Raw genomic sequence first — 22,123 nt, 5'->3', positions numbered from 1 at the left:
TAATCTCCAAAATATACAAACAGTTCAAACAGCTCAATATCCAAAAAATAAACAACCCAATCAAAAAATGGGCAGAAGATCTAAATGGACATTTCTCCAAAGAAGACATACAGATGGCCAAAGGCACATGAAAAATGCCCAACATGGCTTATTATTAGAGAAATGCAAATCGAAACTAGAATGAGGTATCACCTCACACTGGTCAGAATGGCCATCATCAAAGTCTACAAATAATAAATGCTAGAGGGAATTCCCTGGAGGTCCAGTGGTTAGCACTCCATGCTTCCACTGCAGGGGGCCCAGGTTAGATCCCTGGTTGGGAAACTAAGATCCCACATGCCATGGGGCAGCTAAGCCCACATACTCTAGAGCCCGTGTGCCACAACTAGAGAGAAGCCCACACACTGCAACGAAAGATCCCCATGCTGCAACTAAGACGCGATGCAGCCAAAAAAAAAAAAAAAAAAAGGATCAGTACTGATAAAGTAATTCTGAATCTATTAAGGTGTTGATTAAAAAATAAAAAAAAAATAGGCGGAGATCACCTTCTTCCCCACAGATACACCAGAAATACATCTACACGTGGAACAACTCCTACACAACACTACTGAATGCTGGCAGAAGACCTCAGACCTCCCAAAAGGCAAGAAACTCCCCACGTACCTGGGTAGGGCAAAAGAAAAAAGAATAAACAGAGACAAAAGGATAGGGGTGGGGCCTGCACCAGTGGGAGGGAGCTGTGAAGGAGGAAAGGTTTCCACACACTAGGAAGCCCCTTCGCGGGTGGAGACTGTGGGTGGCGGAAGGGGGAAGCTTCAGAGCCACGGAGGAGAGCACAACAACAGGGGTGCGGAGGGCAAAGCGGAGAGATTCCCGCACAGAGTATCGGTGCCGACCGGCACTCACCAGCCCGAGAGGCTTGTCTGCTCACCCGCTGGGGTGGGCGGGACTGGGAGCTGAGGCTCGGGCTTCGGTTGGAGCGCAGGGAGAGGACTGGGGTTGGCGGCGTGAACACAGCCTGCAAGGGGTTAGTGCACCACGGCTAGCCAGGAGGGAGTCCGGGGAAAAGTCTGGACCTGCAGAAGAGGCAAGAGACTTTTTCTTCCCTCTGTTTCCTGGTGCGAGAGGAGAGGGGATTAAGAGCGCTGCTTAAAGGAGCTCCAGAGACAGGCGTGAGCCGCGGCTGAAAGTGCAGACCCCAGAGACAGGCGTGGGACGCTGGGACTGCTGCTGCCGCTGCCAAGAGGCCTGTGTGCGAGCGCAGGTCACTGTCCACGGCCCCATTCCAGGGAGCCTGTGCAGCCTGCCACTGCCGGGGTCCCAGGATCCAGGGACGGCTTCCCCGGGAGAGCGCACGGCACCCCTCGGGCTGGTGCAACGTCACGCCGGCCTCTGCCACCATAGGCTCGCCCCGCACTCCGTGCCCCTCCCTCCTCCCCGGCCTGAGTGAGCCAGAGTCCCCGAAGCGGCTGCTCCTTTAACACTGTCCTGTCTGAGCAAAGAACAGACGCCCTCTGGCGACCTACACGCAGAGGCGGGGCCAAATCCAAAGCTGAGATCCGGGAGCTGTGAGAACAAACAAGAGAAAGGGAAATCTCTCCCAGCAGCCTCAGAAGCAGCGGATTAAAGCTCCACAATCAACTTGATGTACCCTGCATCTGTGGAATACATGAATAGACAACGAATCATCCCAAATTGAGGAGCTGTGTGGATGAAAGGTTCTTGGTGCTGCAGTCAGGAGTCAGTGCTGTGCCTCTGAGGTGGGAGAGCCAATATCAGGACACTGGTCCACAAGAGACCTCCCAGCTCCACATAATATCAAACGGCAAAAATCTTCCAGAGATCTCCATCTCAACACCAGCACCCAGCTTCACTCAACGACCAGCAAGCTACAGTGCTGGACACCCTATGCCAAACAACTAGCAAGACAGGAACACAATGCCACCCATTAGCAGAGAGGCTGCCTAAAATCATAAAAAGTCCACAGACACCGCAAAACACACCAGAAAGACAAGATCCAGCCTCATCCACCAGAACACAGGCACTAGTCCCCTCCACCAGGAAGCCTACACAACCCACTAAACCAACCTTAGCCACTAGGGACAGACACCAAAAACAATGGAAACTACGAACCTGCAGCCTGCAAAAAGGAGACCCCAAACACAGTAAGATAAGCAAAATGAGAAAGCAGAAAAACACACAGCAGGTGAAGGAGCAAGATAAAACCCACCAGACCTAACAAATGAAGAGGAAATAGGCAGTCTACCTGAAAAAGAATTCAGAATAATGATAGTAAAGATGATCCAAAATCTTGGAAATAGAATAGCCAAAATGCAAGAAACAGTTAACAAGGACCTAGAAGAACTAAAGATGAAACAAGCAACGATGAACAACACAATAAATGAAATTAAAAATACTCTAGATGGGATCAATAGCAGAATAACTGAGGCAGAAGAACGGCTAAGTGACCTGGAAGATAAAATAGTGGAAATAACTACTGCAGAGAAGAAAGAAAAAAGAATGAAAAGAACTGAGGACAGTCTCAAAGACCTCTGGGACAACATTAAACGCACCAACATTTGAATTATAGGGGTTCCAGAAGAAGAAGAGGAAAAGAAAGGGACTGAGAAAATATTTGAAGAGATTATAGTTGAAAACTTCCCTAATATGGGAAAGGAAATAGTTAATCAAGTCCAGGAGGCACAGAGAGTCCCATACAGGATAAATCCAAGGAGAAATATGCCAAGACACATATTAATCAAACTGTCAAAAATTAACTACAAAGAAAACACATTAAAAGCAGCAAGGGAAAAACAACAAATAACACACAAGGAAATCCCCATCAGGTTAACAGCTGATCTCTTAGCAGAAACTCTGCAAGCCAGAAGGGACTGGCAAGACATATTTAAAGTGATGAAGGAGAAAAATCTGCAACCAAGATTACTCTACCCAGCAAGGATCTCATTCAGATTTGATGGAGAAATTAAAACGTTTACGGACAAGCAAAAGCTGAGAGTTCAGCACCACCAAACCAGCTTTACAGCAAATGCTAAAGGAACTTCTCTAGGCAAGAAACACAACAGAAGGAGAAGACCTACAATAATGAACCCAAAACAATTAAGAAAATGGGAATAGGAACATACATATCAATAATTACCTTAAATGTAACTGGACTAAATGCTCCCACCAAAAGACACCGATTGGCTGAATGGATACAAAAACAAGACCCATATATACGCTGTCTACAAGAGACCGACTTCAGACCTAGGACACATACAGACTGAAAGTAAGGGGATGGAAAAAGATATTCCATGCAAATGGAAACCAAAAGAAAGCTGGAGTAGCAATTCTCATATCAGACAAAATAGACTTTAAAATAAAGACTACTAGAAGAGACAAAGAAGGACACTACATAATGATCAAGGGATCAATCCAAGAAGAAGATATAACAATTGTAAATATTTATGCGCCCAACATAGGAGCACCTCAACACATAAGGCAAATGCTAACAGCCATAAAAGGGGAAATTGACAGTAACACATTCATAGTAGGGGACTTTAACACCCCACTTTCACCAATGGACAGATCATCCAAAATGAAAATAAATAAGGAAACACAAGCTTTAAATAATACATTAAACAAGATGGACTTAATTGATATTTATAGGACATTCCATCCAAAAACAACAGAATACACATTTTTCTCAAGTGCTCATGGAACATTCTCCAGGATAGATCATATCTTGGGTCACAAATCAAGCCTTGGTAAATTTAAGAAAATTGAAATTGTATCAAGTATCTTTTCCGACCACAATGCTATGAGACTAGATATTACAGGAAAAGATCTGTAAAAAATACAAACACATGGAGGCTAAACAATACACTACTTAATAATGAAGTGATCACTGAAGAAATCAAAGAGGAAATAAAAAAATACCTAGAAACAAATGACAATGGAGACACGACGACCCAAAACCTATGGGATGCAGCAAAAGCAGTCCTAAGAGGGAAGTTTATAGCAATACAATCCCACCTTAAGAAACAGGAAACATCTCGAATAAACAACCTAACCATGCACCTAAAGCAATTAGAGAAAGAAGAACAAAAAAACCCCAAAGTTAGCAGAAGGAAAGAAATCATAAAAATCAGATCAGAAATAAATGAAAAAGAAATGAAGGAAACGATAGCAAAGATCAATAAAACTAAAAGCTGGTTCTTTGAGAAGATAAATAAAATTGATAAACCATTAGCCAGACTCATCAGGAAAAGAAGGGAGAAGACTCAAATCAATAGAATTAGAAATGAAAAAGGAGAAGTAACAACTGACACTGCAGAAATACAAAAGATCATGAGACATTACTACAAGCAACTCTATGCCAATAAAATGGACAACCTGGAAGAAATGGACAAATTCTTAGAAATGCACAACCTGCCAAGACTGAATCAGGAAGAAATAGAAAATATGAACAGACCAATCACAAGAACTGAAATCGAAACTGTGATAAAAAATCTTCCAACAGGGCTTCCCTGGTGGCGCAGTGGTTGAGAGTCCGCCTGCCGATGCAGGGGACACGGGTTCGTGCCCCGGTCTGGGAAGATCCCACATGCTGCAGAGCGGCTGGGTCCGTGAGCCATGGCCGCTGAGCCTGCGTGTCCGGAGCCTGTGCTCCACAGTGGGAGAGGCCACAACAGTGAGAGGCCCACGTACCGCAAAACAAAACAAAACAAAACAAAACAAAAACAAAAAAAATCTTCCAACAAACAAAAGCCCAGGACCAGATGGATTCACAGGCGAATTCTATCAAACATTTAGAGAAGAGCTAACACCTATCCTTCTCAAACTCTTCCAAAATATAGCAGAGGGAAGAACACTCCCAAACTCATTCTACGAGGCCACCATTACCTTGATACCAAAACCAGACAAGGATGTCATAAAGAAAGAAAACTACAGGCCAATATCACTGATGAACACAGATGCAAAAATCCTCAACAAAATACTAGCAAACAGAATCCAACAGCACATTAAAAGGATCATACACCATGATCAAGTGGGGTTTATTCCAGGAATGCAAGGATTCTTCAATATATGCAAATCAATCAATGTGATACACCATATTAACAAATTGAAGGAGAAAAACCACATGATCATCTCAATAGATGCAGAGAAAGCTGTCGAGAAAATTCAACACCCATTTATGAGAAAAACCCTGCAGAAAGTAGGCATAGAGGGAACTTTCCTCAACATAATAAAGGCCATATATGACAAACCCACAGCCAACATTGTCCTCAATGGTGAAAAACTGAAACCATTTCCACTAAGATCAGGAACAAGACAAGGCTGCCCACTCTCACCACTCTTATTCAACCTAGTTTTGGAAGTTTTAGCCACAGCAATCAGAGAAGAAAAGGAAATAAAAGGAATCCAAATTGGAAAAGAAGAAGTAAAGCTGTCACTGTTTGCAGATGACATGATACTATACATAGAGAATCCTAAATATGCTACCAGAAAACCACTAGAGCTAATCAATGAATTTGGTAAAGTAGCAGGATACAAAATTAATGCACAGAAATCTCTGGCATTCCTGTACACTAATGATGAAAAATCTGAAAGTGAAATCAAGAAAACACTCCCATTTCCCACCTCAACAAAAAGAATAAAATATCTAGGAATAAACCTACCTAAGGAGACAAAAGACCTGTATACAGAAAATTATAAGACACTGATGAAAGAAATTAAAGATGATACAAATAGATGGAGAGATATACCATGTTCTTGGGTTGGAAGAATCAACATTGTGAAAATGACTCTACTACCCAAAGCATTCTACAGATTCAATGCAATCCCTATCGAACTACCACTGGCATTTTTCACAGAACTGGAACAAAAAATTTCACAATTTGTATGGAAACACAAAAGACCCCGAATAGCCAAAGCAATCCTGAGAACGGAAAACGGAGCTGGAGGAATCAGGCTCCCTGACTTCAGACTATACTACAAAGCTACAGTAATCAAGACAGTATGGTACTGGCACAAAAACAGAAAGATGGATCAATGGAACAGGATAGAAAGCCCAGAGATAAACCCACGCACATATGGTCACCTTATCTTTGATAAAGGAGGGAGGAATGTACAGTGGAGAAAGGACAGCCTCTTCAATAAGTGGTGCTGGGAAAACTGGACAGGGACATATAAAAGTATGAGATTAGATCACACCCTAACACCATACACAAAAATAAGCTTAAAATGGATTAAAGACCTAAATGTAAGGCCAGAAACTATCAAACTCTCAGAGGAAAACATAGGCAGAACACTCTATGACATAAATCACAGCAAGATCCTTTTTGACCCACCTCCTAGAGAAATGGAAATAAAGACAAAAATAAACACATGGGACCTAATGAAACGTCAAAGCTTTTGCACAGCAAAGGAAACCATAAACAAGACCAAAAGACAACCCTCAGAATGGGAGAAAATATTTGCAAGTGAAGCAACTGACAAAGGATTAATCTCCAAAATTTATAAGCAGCTCATGCAGCTCAATAACAAAAAAACAAACAACCCAATCCAAAAATGGGCAGAAGACCTAAATAGACATTTCTCCAAAGAAGATATACAGACTGCCAACAAACACATGAAAGAATGCTCAACATCTTTAATCATTAGAGAAATGCAAATCAAAACTACAATGAGATATCATCTCACACCAGTCAGAATGGCCATCATAAAAAATCTAGAAACAATAAATGCTGGAGAGGATGTGGAAAAAAGGGAACACTCTTGCACTGCTGGTGGAAATGTGAATTGGTACAGCCACTATGGAGAACACTATGGAGGTTCCTTAAAAAACTACAAATAGAACTACCATATGACCCAGCAATCCCACTACTGGGCATATACCCTGAGAAAACCATAATTCAGAAAGAGTCATGTACCAAAATATTCATTGCAGCCCTATTTACAACAGCCCGGAGATGGAAACAACCCAAGTGTCCATCATCGGATGAATGGATAAAGAAGATGTGGCACAAATATACAATGGAATATTACTCAGCCATAAAAAGAAACGAAATTGAGCTATTTGTAATGAGGTGGATAGACCTAGAGTCTGTCATACAGAATGAAGTAAGTCAGAAAGAGAAAGACAAATACTGTATGCTAACACATATACATGGAATTAAAGAAGAAAAAAAATGTCATGAAGAACCTAGGGGTAAGACAGGAATAAAGACACAGACCTACTAGAGAATGGACTTGAGGATATGGGGAGGGGGAAGGGTAAGCTGTGACAAAGTGAAAGAGAGGCATGGACATATATACACTACCAAACGTAAGGTAGATAGCTAGTGGGAAGCAGCCACATCGCACAGGGAGATCAGCTCGGTGCTTTGTGACCACCTGGAGGGGTGGGATAGGGAGGGTGGGAGGGAGACACAAGAGGGAGGGGATATGGGAACATATGTATATGTATAACTGATTCACTTTGTTATAAAGCAGAAACTAACACGCCGTTGTTAAGCAATTATACTCCAATAAAGATGTAAAAAAAAAAAAGATATTCCCAAACAACAACAAAAAAATAATAAAAAATAAAAAATAAAAATAAATAAAAAGAATGTATTTTAAAAAATAAATGCTGGAGAGGGTGTGGAGAAAAGGGAACCCTCTTGCACTGTTGGCGGGAATGTAAATTGGTACAGCCACTATGGAGAACAGTATGGAGGTTCCTTAAAAAACTAAAAATAGAGCTACCATATGATCCTACAATCCCACTCCTGGGCATATATCTGGAGAAAACCATGATTCGAAAAGATACATGTACCCCAATGTTCACAGCAGCACTACTTAAAATAGTCAGGACATGGAAGCAACTTAAATATCCACTAACAGAGGAATGGATAAAGAAGATATGGTACATATATACAATGGAATATTACTCAGCCATTAAAAAGAACGAAATAATGCCATTTGCAGCAATGTGGATGGACTTAGGAGATGATCATACTAAGTAGGCCAGACAGAGAAAGACAAATATATGATATCGCTTATATGGGGAATCTACAAAAAATAAATGATACAAATGAACTTATATACGAAACAAAAAAAGACCCACAGACGTAGAAAACAAATTTATGGTTACCAAAGGGGAAAAGGGTGGGGTGGGGGGAGGGATAAAGTAGGAGGTTGGGATTCACAGATACACACCACTCTATATAAAACAGATAATCAACAAGGACCTACTGTGTAGCACAGGGAACTCTAGTTGAAATTCTGTAATCAACTATAAGGGAAAGGAATCTGTAAAAGAATACATACACATAAATAGATATATATATGTATAACTGCATCACCATGCTGTACACCTGAAACTAACACAACATACCGGGCAATAAGCAGCAGATATCCCTTCAGGACTGATGGGTCATTAAGTAGTTCGCTTTTCTCATTAAGGAACTTATTTTCAGAGATGTAAAGTATTTATCGTGATCTAACGGAGTTAAACCCTTTCATGATGTTTTAGCGTTCTGATTACAAGTGGCGCTAGTTTACTTACAGTAGGGACAAAAATGATCTTGATGACAACCCTGGGGAGCTGTGAGCTTACTCTTGCCGTCACCACTGCACTCACACGCGGTGGGGTGCTGAGGGGGCAACATTCAGGCGCTTAGGTGCTGAGTCCAGAAAGGCTTCTCCTCCTCTCGCGTTTCCTAACCAAATGCTTCAGAGCGGAGATCCCCAGTCCTCTTCATCCCTCCGACACAGGAGCCCGTGAGGCATCCTGTCTATCTGGGGCAGGGCTTGGCATGCTTTCTGTAAAGGGCCAGAGAGTAACCATTTTCAGCTTTGCAGGGTCTATGGTCTCTGTTGCGACAACTCAACTCTGCCACTGCAGTGTGGAAGCAGCCACAGCCATCACCTAACCAAAGATGCAGGGCTGTGTCCCACGGAGACTTTATTTACAAAAATAGGCCACATGATGGCTTGTGTCTGTGGGCTGTCGTGGTCTGCTGACCCCTGGGCTCGAGGGGATTGGGGAAGAGGACATAGCTGAGAGGTCATTCTCACCTACCTTTGTACCCTAAGCATTTCTGATCTAGAGTAAGGCAAAGGGGCAGGTGCAGGGAGACCCCCCTCCCTGACCGTACCTCTTACAGGGCATTTACAAAGAAAGGCCACAAAGCCTTTCCTAAAGGCAAGATACTATTTTTGGAGTTCTGAAAATCCTGTCATATTAAACTAAAATAACTACCTCTAGTATACTCTTCCTCAACCGTGAATTTTTCCTTATGGAGAATTCTAGCACACCTTTTCCTTAACCATGAGAATTTGATGCAGAATTAAATTACTCCCACTGGGGATAATTAGAGAGGCGGGGTGGGGGGACGACAGGGGACTGAAGAACAGAAAAGGGAGATACAGCAGAAGATAAGCCAGCATCGAGTTCTGGGAAGAGAGAAGGAAGAGGTGTGCAAATACATGAATGCTGCCCTTAGAACAGCACACCTGCTTTTTCATAGTTCTGAAGGAGCTGGGACAAAAGAGGGACTGAACACATGTATTTTGGCCTGAGGATATCACAAGCAAAGGGAAGATACAGACAGACCCATCGACTGATTGATAGGGGAAGGGGCATATCGCTATCTAGTATGTAATCAACCTCTGATGTTGGAAAAGAAGTTGAAAACCGTTATCCATCTGTGAGATCTACATTACATTTCCTTGAAGCCTTTATAAGTATCCAAGTTATTCTCTAGAGGACAAAGCAGAAAATTAGAAAAACATGGAATATTCTGATGTGGGAAGAGACATAAAAACCCCACTAGCCAAAAACAACCCTAACAAAGTGGGAGGAATATTTGAGTATTGCACTGAAATTCTTGGGAAGGGACGGGGTGGAGTTCTGAAAAGCTTCCAAGAAGAGATAAGCAGAAACCATTTGCTCACTATTATACTCACTTAAGATGTGGAAAAGGTGATTTAGCCTTGTGTTTAGTGTGCTGCTTTAATTAGCTTAAAAAATAACCTGCCAAGGATTTTTCAGAGGCTCACCTGCAACTCTGAACCCACCCTCTGCTTTTATGTTTCTGACTCCTGCCAAGATCTGGTCAAGGACCCAAGAGTCTAACCATTCCCAAGGGGAAGGGTCTGATGTGTGATTTCCTGCCACTTCAGATACTATTCTGTACCAGTGTACATGTAGCCGAGTAGTAGAGATGAATAGCAAAATGCCAAGATATAGAGAATAATTTTAGAGAGAAAGATTTAAAATTGAGATATGAGCTATTAGGAGATAGCTATTAAAAAATTCTAATGACAAACTCTGCCATCTTCTTGTCTCCTTGAATGACATCAGCCATTATGATTGTCTCTCTGAATAACATCAGCCTTTATGATTAAACAAACTGAAGTTTTTTTCAGTAACTCTTGTCACTTTTGAGAACAAGTCAAAAGAAATATCCAGACAGAACCAGATCTGTCCACATTAAAAAACTGGCTTCCTACAGAATTGCTGGATTCCAATAATTTTATTCTTTTCACGCTCTCCCCTGCCCCCAGTACAAGTTTCCATTGTTAAATTCGCACTGCAGCCATCTCCACCATCCCTGCCTTGGAGTGCCAAAGCTTTCTTACGTGGTGTCCAGGTCAATGCTACTTACACCAGCGCTGCAGCTCTTAAGATAAACAGAGATAAACATAAGGATCTAAAAGGCCATTCTGTTGACTGTTTCTATGTCTTGACTCTACAGATCATTGTGTTATATTTTTGCTTTATAAATTTAGAAGTAAAGTCTTAAGCAAAATGAGAAGTTTCTGTCTCACTTTCTTCAGTCTCAATTTAGAGATGTGAAAAATAACCTCATGCATCACCTACATGGTCTCCTTCAGGCAGGTAAAACTTTCAGGGAAGGCTTTTTCCCTGTGAAAGAAATGACTTGGGATTTTAGGCATCTCCGTTTATGCGGGGATGATCAGAAAGGAATTCCTCTTTCTCACCGATGGCCATGCATATTAGACAAGGGCCAGCAGCTATGCCCTGCTCGTCAGGATAGAAGAGTTTGGTGCAGACACATTCCCGCTGCTTCACCTGTGCCCTATGTACTGGTACTGAATTAGCCAACAAATCCAGTTAGAGTCAAATCTGATATTTTATTTTATTTTATTTATTTATTTTTGCAGTACGCGGGCCTCTCACTGTTGTGGCCTCTCCCGTTGCGGAGCACAGGCTTCGGACGCGCAGGCTCAGCGGCCATGGCTCACGGGCCCAGCCGCTCCACGGCATGTGGAATCCTCCCGGACTGGGGCACGAACCCGTGTCCCCTGCATCGGCAGGCGGACTCTCAACCACTGCGCCACCAGGGAAGCCCAAATCTGATATTTTAGAAGCTTGTGAATTCTACTGGCCTCCAGTGTTAATGATTATCTTACACTTTTACACTGAAAATTTTCATCTGAAAGCGTGTGGGTTTTTTTGTTTTTAAATTGTGGAAGAATACTGGGCTTTTTCTGGTTTTTTTTTCTTTTATAAAACAATACTTTAAAAAATGAGCAAAAGTTATCTGGAACTAAAAGAGCAATGAAATCTAGGCATTCTCCTTCTGGTAAGATTTGGAGCAAGTTGAAACACGTCACTAGAAAGGTGTTGTGCTTTTAATGTTAAAAGTGGAGTAAATAAAACAGCTCTAAGCCTTAAGACACACTGATGAGTGACAGCTGTATTTTGCTTCTCCTCCTCTCTTTTGGGGTATAAAGCTATTTGGTTTCAATCCTAAAAGGAAGCTCTTACATAGGAATTAAAAAGTCACCTTGCAGAAGAGCCCTGATCTTCTAACACACAAATGGCTTTAAGGAGAAAACACAAAGCTCACCAGATTTCCAGTGACAATCTTAAATGGAGCATAACAACAGTTATGTAAATTCTAGTCAAATCTTATAAAGGCCACTCTAACCAAAACCTCCAGTTTCAAAACCTCCAAAAAAAACCTCTCAGGCAACAGCTCATTCTCTAGGGCATGTCAGATAATGCAAAACTGAAAAACAAAAAAGCAGTTCGGAAAATCCCTCGGAGGTGCCTATAATGGGATGTGACCTGTAATTTAGGCTAAAAATAGAGAAAGGCTTACTCAGATGCTTGAAGTTCCAGCTACAACAAAGGACGAAGTACCCTGTGAAGAGCATCATGATGCCACCGACTCCTCTGCCCTTCACGGTGGTGCGACACCTGATCCAGCCTGTTTAAAGAGAAGCAGGTCTCACTGTTAGAGGGAAAGGCCCCTAGGGGCCCTTATCTGTGAGGGACTCAAGTTACCCGGTTAGCTTAGGCAAAGGAATTGCAAAGAATTTACATACCACTATATTGCGCGCGTGATGAAAAGGCTAAAACCAAAAGACCTGAATTTTAATAAATTTAAATTAGTCACTCTTATTTTGGGGAGTTTGGTTAAAATCTTTCGTGGGGAGGAGATGAATACAGCTGGTTAACTTGAGGTTGAGCCTTCCTGGCTTGGGGACAATCAACGTGGGGAAGGCAGAGACGGGCAGGTGGCAGAGAGAGGCAGGGGTAAGTACTGAAAAAATGAAAGCTGCTCAATAAATGGCAGTTGCTATTATTAGCTTCGGTGCTTTTAATTACATCAGACTCCTGGATGAAAACAGCCAAGCAGGAGAGTAGTAAGACTACAAGGCTGTCCTCTTCTCTTTCTCGAGCCTGCTGTAACAGCCATGGCTAAAGGAAGAGAAAGTTCTCCAAATGCTTGGAACCAGCAAGAGCCCAGCAGTCGTGATTCCAGCCTCACCTGTTTGGACAGCTCCCAAGAGCCTCCTTAGAGAGAAGCTGGAGGTTGTGAGCCTGGCCGGGGCTTCCAAACTTCTCACCGCCGTCGAACTTCTTTCCAACAAAGGAACTAGGGTTCCAAACAGTCACTGTGATTATTCATTTAAATCCATCCTCTTCCCCAACACTCAGTGCCCAAGGTTCCCAGGGCGCGGCTGCAGGAAAGGTATATTCTAAATAGGTGGATTAATGTCTGCCTCGGGCTGCGGCTAACTGGTAATCACTGAAGGTCAAAGCCATCTATTCCACATCAAGAAAAGGTTCTTCAACAGACTAAGGGACCCTGGGGATCAGTATCTAGATCCATTTCCGATCCGATGAATATAGTGCCCAGATGATCCAGGGATACACACTTAATGAAATGAATCATTTATTCTTCCTCTCATCTGCTAAACATCTTATTAGCAAAAAGCATGACTTTCTACTGTCACGTTAATTACCGCTACTTGTCACTACAACAGTCGACAAGCCAGCTCATCAGCCCAGCCCAGCACTACTGCTGACCAGCACACTTCTTATTTATGTTCAATACATGAATAACGATAAAGTAGAACCAGAAAGGAGGGTTTAGGCTATGTATTTACATTTTCCCTGCCCCTGTTATTTCCCATGTTTAATGACAGGCAGGGAGTCTCTACTATTGCTGGTTCTCTGGTCTTGGTTTGGTTTATTAGGATAAAGGGTAAACTAAGCAAATATTTACAACGGGTTTAGCAGGTGTGGTGAAAGTTGCTGTGGATGTAAAAACACTACCCAAGGGCTTCCCTGGTGGCGCAGTGGTTAAGAATCCTCCTGCCAATACAGGGGACATGGGTCCAGGAGGATCCCACGTGCCGCAGAGCAACTAAGCCCATGCGCCACAACTACCAAGCCTGCGCTCTAGGGCCCGCGAGCCACAACTAGTGAGCCTGCGCGCCTAGAGCCCGTGCTCCGCAACGAGAAGCCACCGCAATGAGAAGCCCGCATGCAGCAACGAAGACCCAACGCAGCCAATAAATAAATACATTTAAAAAACAAAACAAACAAACAAAAACACCTCACATGGATACCCTACTGATGGAAATTTCTGGTTGCAGGTTAGAGAACAGCCTTTATTTAGCTGTTTCTTGGCCTTTAAAAACCCATGACCTATAAAGTTTTCTCACTTGACCTTCTGGTAACCCCGTCAGCCATATTTTGCTTTTTGTAATTACACAAAGTTTTTTCTTCCCAAACCACCTTCTCCCCTGCCACAATTTGAGAACAGCCCACTGCTAGGCCTGAGGCACCTGCGCCAGGGCCATCACCTCCAGGAGCAGTTGTCAAACTCGGCTGATCTTCGGTGACACCGAGGAAATGTCTGAAAATACAATTCTGAGGCCTCGCTTCAGAATCAATCTCTGGGGACGATGCCTAGCAATCTTTACTCTTAAAAAAAAAAATGACCACGTGAAACTGTTAACTGTCCAGATTTGGGAACCGAGGACTTAGATCTCTTACACTTTCAGCCCCAAAGCCAAGGCACCTGAATTCTGTAAAGGCCCAGCCAGCCCTCCCAGCTGAACGCTCTCAAGGCGACTGGGACTCTGAGAGGTTTCCCTTGAACGAAGTCCTCTATTGCTGAGCTGAGAGCTCTCAGACCTTGGTACTTGTTGAGTCTCCTGAGGTTTAAATCTTGGACTTCTAAAATCTACTTTCCCTCAGGCCAGGAAAACTCCTCCTTCTGGTAGTGAGGCCCATGAGAACCTTTCTCCCTGAAGCTCAAAAGATCGCTCCTAGCGCTGCCGAATTCCATGAGCCCGATCCCCTGCAGCCCAACGTGGTGGCATCCTCAGAACCATCAGTCTGCCTCGGGATTTCCTAGCCTAGGTCCTCAAAACATAGCCATTTTTCATCGGCCATGAGAGCTTCTGGTCCTACCTTGTTTCATCGAAATGAAGGCTCTAGGTGCCTTTCCAGCTGGTAGAATCACCTCACCTAAGTTTACTCAGGTACCTGATGGCACGAAGACTAGCTGCATTTCCCCGTGCAGGAAAGAAAACTGACAACATCCTGGAGCCCAACGGTCCAGTGCAAGAAACACTGCCCGGAAAAGACCATCAGATCACGTTAGAAACTGGATACTGGGCAAGTCACTCATCCTCTCTGAAACTGTTTCCTCGTCTGTAAAAGGGGATAATACCCATCTCCCAGAACTGGTATAAGATTCCTTAAGATAACTTAAGTAAACATGCAGGTATCACACCTGATATAGAGTTAACTCAGTAACTCTTAGCTCACTGGCCCTGCCTTTAAGTATCAAAGGGATGAGTTGGTTTCCTGAGATAGAGGAGTGGCCCATCAAAGGTTTTGCCTGAGTAAGGGCACATATAGCCCAAGCTCTTCTGCAATGACTGCTGGGAGGTCAGTCTGACCCTGCAGTCACTGGGGACAGTCACTGCCAGGTGAAGGTACAAAGCTGAGGAGCCACACTACTTTTTTATCCTTGTAGATTTGACGGCCTTGAAGTCCCTGGCCAACTGAGGAATCAGGTCTTGACCTTAACTGAGATCCTAGGGTCTCCTCTAGTGTCTCCTGCTCATTTGGTAGCAGCATCAGAGTCTGACCGTTAACAGTGGAGCCAACTTCCAACAGTTTTTCGGTTTACAACAGAACTAGCGGCACAGTGATGGCTACACATTCCCCGATACAGGAACCCAAACTAATCACACATTACAGACTGTGACCAATAAAAGAGAACAAAATCATTTCTAGCCACACTATCCTGGAAGAACTTACTATTAAAGGAAAACTTGTATTTTCCCCCCATATTCAATTTCACAAGCCTAGTGATTTGGTGACACGGATTACTGTTATCTCTTACCTTATTATTACTGTAATCTTGGGACCTATTAAAGGGAGTGTTACCAATAACTTAAATCAGCCGTGATATTGACCACTAACTGCCCTAAAGTAAGCCCGAGGCTGAGTTTAAAGACCATGGATGTACAAGCCAGATGGACCTGGATTTGAACCCTGACTGCCGCTTACTGGTGAACGTGGGCAAGTCACTGAGCCCTCTGAGGCTCAGACTCCTCGCCCACAACAGAGGGCGATCTTTGGCAGTGACAGCCCCTCAGAACCGTCAGGAGGGTTAAAGGAGATAATTACATCAGGCATCTCGCACCACGAACAGAAACCGCCATCACCTGATAAACATTTTTAGTTCCCTCCCTTTTCCCACTAAAATGAACCTACCTTCGCACTACAGAGGGTAGGACAGAATACAAAGAAGCCCTTCTACTCGCTAGAGATTTGCTACAGGCTGTGTGTGTTTATGCCACTGAAAACCACAGAGAAGCTTGGAGATATAAATAACACCTGTGCGTCTAGCTGTGGCTCATTTTCTACAACATGGTTGAGTGAAAGCTTTAAACTAGGCCTCAGGAGACGGGGTTCTACTTGCACCTCTACCACTTACTGGCATCACCACCTTGGACAAATCACTTATCCCCTGTGCCTGTTTCATCACCTGCAAAACAGAGAGAAAAGCACTCTGCCCACCTCTCAGAGTGGTGAGGCCAAAATCAGAAGATAGGTGAAGCACCCTGAAAACCACAAAGCAACACAAATGTGAGTATATTAATTCTATGTTAAGATGGAGTAGGGACTTGATACAACTTTGTAAAGACAGCAAAGATGTCAGACCTGTTTGTAGAAAACCCGGTTAACCACTGAGGCAGCTGAAGGAAACGTAGCTTTAAGCTAGCAACCCTCTTAATACACGTCCATTTTGAAACCTTTAGAAAGGGATAATTAAAATACAAAAGAAAATGCTTTCCACAACAGCCAAACTGGGGCTTAGTGAATATGTGATCATTCACAAAACATAGTAGAGGGGAAAAATGTATCCTTTAGGAAGGGATAACACAAGCTTTTCTGCTGCAAGCCTATTCTGAGTGGCTTTGGGTCTCCTGTCAAAATAACCCGTAAGCACCAAAGAACGCTAGGCAAGAAAGAGATGGATGCCACTGTGACCACGCCTAACCACGCCCCTAGAAAACCCAAACAAAAAGTAATCCAAAGCTTCTGGGGAGGAAAATGGAGACACTCTGTTTCATAATTAGAGAGGTAGTTCAATAACTAAAGGTGAGACTCAGCAGAAAAAAGCGAGGGCACCGAGGGGGCCGTAGGGGAACTCCTGGCTCCTACCCGGGCCTCCGTCCTGCCCACTGCTGAACCCATTCTAGGCACCAGCCAGGAGCATCCAGGGAGCTTCGGAAGAGACAGACTCACAATCCAGTTTCGACGTCCAGCCTCTTTCCCCCCATCCTTCTTACCTCACCTCTCGTGTCTTGAGGCTCCATCTTTGGTCCTATCCTGGGTCCTAGTCTCCGCGGCCTAACTCTTCCAGGGCATGGATTTCTGCTCCCTTCTGGCCACACCCTCTGCTCCTGATCTTCACCAGCTCATGCCTGAGGCCCACTTCCACCTGCCTTGACTGCCACCCCAGCCTGCCCCCGAAGCCAAGAACCCCATCTGCCCTTCCCTTCTGTGCTACTCCGAACTGCTAGATGCTGCATCTGACCACACGTCTGGAACCTATTTTCTGCCCAACCTGGTCCTGACTGAAATCTGAGCACGGCGCTTGTTCTGTTTAGGCAGACCCTGAAATCTTCATGTTTTTCCTGAGTCTCTTCAGCTTGAATACCCACCCAATTTCTAGAAGAGGCCGTGCCTCTTCCGAATGTAGAAGGTCAACTGTTATCAGCATCACTGGCCAGCCTGTCGTAGTCCAACCTTCACCTCTTGGTGGAGGGGAAGAGAGAGTGATAAACCACTGCTATTACTGACCCCTGGGAGCAAGAAGTCACGTTCTGAGGACACTTACAAGTCCAGCGCACTGGAATGCCTAGGTACGTACGAATAAAGTCAAGCGAGTGAGAATGTGGGCGTCTGAACCTCATTGATTCAAAAGGCACAGAGCTGTTTGGATGAGCTTGAACGGGAGCATGTTTACCTTGTGAGCAGCTTTCCCCCTGGGTACTGATGAGCGCAGGCTTCTGGGCCAATGTGCCCCAATGCTGAGGCTTCCCCGGCAACACCCCGAGTCCAAGATAACCCGGATAGAGCTCTGGAAACCACTCCAGCCCCAGGGAGCTGGATAGGGTCTTTCTGTCGGTGGCACCGATCTGACCTGTGAAGGGGCTTTTAAAAGAGTGATGATGGGTTGAATGTGCAGAATGCTGGCCCCTAGGGTGCGATGCTGGCGGCCGACAGCCCGACGTGGGTGTCAGAGAAGCTTGCCCCTCACTCTTCGTCAATGCCTTCATAGCAGGGACTTGTTTACGGCTGCAGGCTTCTGCCTTCTCTTCTTGGAGGAATTTCATAGCCAGAGAGGCAAGACTTTGATTACGTGACTGTGATACAGAGAGAAGCTCACTGCAATTTGTCCCCGTTGGCGTAAGCAACTCTAAATCAGGGCCTTCACCTCGAGATTTCCTCTCCATGACTGAATCATCGCTCACGGCAGCCCATTCCTGCATTTCTGTTGCAAATGCACTTTTCTCTGCATTTCCTTGGCTCCCACATGCCTCTGCTCCAAGGTCAAGTCCTTTTCCCTGGTTCTCCTTGACCTGGATTTTATCTAACGGGCTAACCTTAAAAGCTGCAATTTGTGATTCTGTGTTCTTTTCCCAATTCCCAGAGTCTCTGGTAGAGACTCCCAAGAGGTGATCCCCGGCCTTGGAATCCCTCTCACTGCTTGATGATATGCTTACCCTTTTAATCCCGGAATTGAGATTCGAGGGAGAACTGTGATAATCGCCCAGAGGCATATCTAGTAATTTTATGAGAAGGTTCTGTCTTGGGGCATCCACTCTGTCCAATCTTAAATCAGCAGAAGTGGCTTGTACATCATTAGGGAAAGCCGAAGAATATTTCCTATCTTGATTTGACAGAGAAGGTTCCATTGGGCCAAGAGCTAAAGAAGCTTCAGTTTCTGAAGGGTTATTTCTACTTTCCCCTGATTTAGACAAATCTTCAGCAAGCTCTTTTTTAGGAGTGGTGTTTTCTGATGCAGAAAACTGAGCTGTAGTTTCTCCCTGGAAAGTAACCTTCGGTTCAGTGTTTTTTAGCATTTTGAGGGAGGGTTGAATTTGATTCTTGAAGTCTTTGTCAGCCTTTGTATTACTTGTTTTTTCCAAACCAACAGTTAGTTGTGGAGAGGACTTAACTGTCTGTTGTTCTGATCTGTCCCCTTTCAGTTCAGGATTTCTTTTCTTACTATCTGTCCCTAACCCTTTCTCTTTTGCTTTAACTGAGTCTCTGATTGGCCCTTTGATTTTTTTAGCACGTGGGAGTGTAGCCGGCTTAGACTGACAAACAGCAGGCACAGCTGGTCCTATCATCTTACAGTACGGCAAATGGGATTTTAATCGTTTAAATGGCTTCTTACAGTAAGGACACACTTCCATTCTGGGTGGAATAGCACTCTCCTATTCCTGAAAAAGAGAAATGTGAGGTTACGGGGAGCACACAATCCATAGAGTAAATACTAATAATTTATTTAGGTGTTGTACCTTTTAAATTCATTTGAAAGAAGCTAGGTTGAAGGACGTTTTAAAAAATTTCTTTTGACTCATCCTTTTTCTTCCATAGGTAGAAAACAGACATAGTTGGATTTTAAGATCAATATTCCTGGCTCCATTTCTGCTTGGTATTTCACACTCCTTAAAGTCTCTTAGGAATCAGTCATTACAAAAGACAACCAAAGAGGTTTTTCAACATCCCTAACTAGGAGGTGAGCCAGACCAAAAAACTTAAGTCTAGTGAATTAATGCTTAGTGGAAGGAAAAGATGTCCAGAATGCCAAACAGATAAAATGCCAATGCCAATAAAGTGTTTGCTATTTAACACTGCAGCAAGTCAAATGGATAGCACATGAGTATAAAGAAACTGTTATAAACCCTTAAACACATCATTCAAGGGAAGAATGGTGAAGAATAAAAAACTCAGGCTGGGATTCCAAGGTGGCTTAGACTAGTATTTCCACAGTGATATACAGAAGATCCACTGGGGCAAGAAGAAAATATTAGAGCTTCTATTGTCCAAGCATGAAAAACGAAATGCTACTGACATTTAACGCATTAGTAATAAGCATATATACATACATATATATAGAAGTACAGCGAATGCACAAATAATACATAAGTGGAGGTGACATGGTCCCCCATTTTTTACTTGCAGTATGTAGTACAATGGATTAATGTCGAATTTGTTTAGTTTGACACTTTTGTGAAATTTATGCCACACAAAAACATTTAAAAAAACTTACACCATGTACCACTGGTGCCTCTATTACTCTCTCCAGTCAGGAAAAGGAAGTATTTCATTCCAAAGCTCAGATGAGTTAATTCTGTTTATATTTCTTATTCTATCAAGTTCCAGAGAGCAGGGAACGGGTGGACCCTGTGCACAGCTGTATTCTCAGAACCGAGCACTGGGCCTGGCCCTGGCCAATCCATCAGAGCAACTGACCCACCTTATCCTACATGAAGTCAGGCAAAAACACACAAACAAAAAAACCCACAAAAAACAAAACAAGGGCTTCCCTGGTGGCGCAGTGGTTGGGAGTCCGCCTGCTGATGCGGGGGACGCGGGTTTGTGCCCCGGTCCGGGAAGATCCCACATGCCGCAGAGCGGCTGGGCCCATGAGCCATGGCTGCTGGGCCTGCGCGTCCGGAGCCTGTGCTCCGCGGCAGGAGAGGCCACTGCAGTGAGAGGCCCGCGTACCGCAAAAAAACAAACAAACAAAAAAACCAAAACTGTTTTCTGCCAATAGACTTTACAGCAACTATTCTTACCTTGGAGGTACCCCTTTCACAATATAATAAAAGTTAGGGACTGTTTATTTACAAAAATACACACAACGGAAGCCAGTCCAAGGGCCTTAGGCTAACGACTTTAAAAGAGACCTGTTAGAGGCACGTGCTTCCACACCGTGCTATCCTCACACTTAATCCTACTGAGATCTTTCCTGCACCCTTGAACAGTAACGTCTCACCATGGATGCCTTAATGTTACCGAGTTCAAGCTCATCCGCTCACCGCAGGACAGGCCAATAAACCGAGAGATGAGTTCTAGGGGCGAGGACTAGGGAATTTGTTTGGAAAGCTGCGGCAGACTGAGATGGGGCACTCGCGTCCCAAAGAACCATCTTGCCTGAGTTAGAATTCAGGCATCCTTTATACTAAAAGGGAAGGGAGTAAAGCCAAACATTTCCTAGTTCCCATCAGCCTCCGGAGGGAGTATGCTATTTTCTTCCTTCCTGCAGTGATTCACAGGTGGGCTCGTCAGGCTGTTTCCTCTGAGCTAAACACAGGTATTTTAGCTTCATGCTCATGACCTGGGAGGCAGTGTTCCCAGAGATGGGCTATTAGGTGTAATTTAAGCTTACAGGCAACATCCCTTTAGTGATTAACTTGTAACAGAATACAAAGGTTCTTCCCTATTAACTGCTTTCTTACCAAAGCTTTTCTAGAAAGATGCTGATTTTGCGGTTGTTTCTCCTGGTTCTGCATGCCTCGCTCTCCGTTCTCTAGTTGCGATTTTAATGTCGGCCTCTGAAAAACACAATTAGGGAAGTCACTCGACAGCACATACAATGAATAAATGTGGCAAAGTGCTTGGGCAAATTCAAATAACCGAGTCACCTGTAGGGCAGTGCTACCTCGGTGTTCCAGAAAGCAGACTTGACCACCCTCCTGGGCACAGGGCGGACCTCAAAGTTAGGCTAATCTTCGCCCGCCGCTCCTGCGCTCTCCAGCGGACTTCCCCGCCCCCAGCAGTACTATCTGGCGTACCCTCCTGCCCGTAACGTTTTCAGGAAAGCAGTCCTGCTGCTTCCTGGTTGGGGCCTCCCCGCAGCCCCCCAGCCCCAGGCGCCGGAGCCGCTGGGACGCCTAAGGGGGCGGAATCTTCGGCTTCAGGAAGCCCTCCCCCCACTCTCCTCTTGTCGCCACATTCGTCCCCAGACCTACGGCGGAGGCCCTAGGAAACATCCCCGCCCGTGGGAACCCTCCCCACGACAGCGCCTCACCTCGCAAGACACATAAGACCACGAAGCCCCGCGACAGGCCCGCCCCCCAGCGCAGTCCACGCGCCGCTTCCCAACTCTCAGTCTTGGGACCCGGGGCAGGCCGTCCGCAACACTGCCTGATGCTTCTCAGCTATTTTTAAAAAATTGTGACCTCACAGGGATTTAACTCAAATACTTGTAACATATTATTCTGATATACTTTAATTTAATTTAAGCCTGGCTTGACTCTTAAGCTA

The 22,123-nt window shown here is 44.3% G+C and overlaps 1 protein-coding gene across 3 annotated transcripts; it reads right to left on the bottom strand.

Moving 5' to 3' along the window:
- Nucleotides 1–8,111: 8,111 nt before the first annotated feature.
- On the bottom strand, nucleotides 8,112–21,968 carry MTNAP1 (mitochondrial nucleoid associated protein 1). 3 transcript variants are annotated; one of them, XM_081219462.1, is made up of 7 exons: nucleotides 21,888–21,968; nucleotides 21,316–21,411; nucleotides 17,808–19,290; nucleotides 12,792–12,899; nucleotides 12,346–12,387; nucleotides 12,120–12,227; nucleotides 8,112–8,808 (listed from the first exon to the last, which is right to left on the bottom strand). In XM_081219462.1, exons 3-7 carry the CDS (start codon nucleotides 19,261–19,263, stop codon nucleotides 8,744–8,746), a joined length of 1,779 nt encoding a protein of 592 aa, XP_081075588.1. In that variant the 5' UTR covers nucleotides 19,264–19,290; nucleotides 21,316–21,411; nucleotides 21,888–21,968; the 3' UTR covers nucleotides 8,112–8,743. The 3 variants fall into 3 exon arrangements, with proteins under 3 accessions (XP_081075588.1, XP_081075587.1, XP_081075589.1); XM_081219461.1 differs by lacking the exon at nucleotides 12,346–12,387 and having other exon boundaries at nucleotides 17,679–19,290; XM_081219463.1 differs by lacking the exon at nucleotides 12,346–12,387.
- Nucleotides 21,969–22,123: the final 155 nt, after the last annotated feature.

The sequence above is a fragment of the Mesoplodon bidens genome (assembly GCF_964165515.1).
Source record: "Mesoplodon bidens genome assembly, chromosome: 19".
Classification (NCBI taxonomy): Eukaryota; Metazoa; Chordata; class Mammalia; order Artiodactyla; family Ziphiidae; genus Mesoplodon; species Mesoplodon bidens.
Note: the sequence above shows the minus strand (reverse complement) of the source record. Positions and strands in the feature narration are given on the sequence as shown.

Coding starts and splice junctions, on each gene's coding strand:
- MTNAP1 (XM_081219461.1), bottom strand. CDS start 19,263: ATGGAAGTGTGTCCTTACTGTAAGAAGCCATTTAAACGATTAAAATCC. Junction 12,228..12,791: donor CTTGGGAGCTGTCCAAACAG/GTGAGGCTGGAA, acceptor CTCTTTAAACAG/GCTGGATCAGGTGTCGCACC. Junction 8,809..12,119: donor CTGGAACTTCAAGCATCTGA/GTAAGCCTTTCT, acceptor GGCCCTTTACAG/AAAGCATGCCAAGCCCTGCC.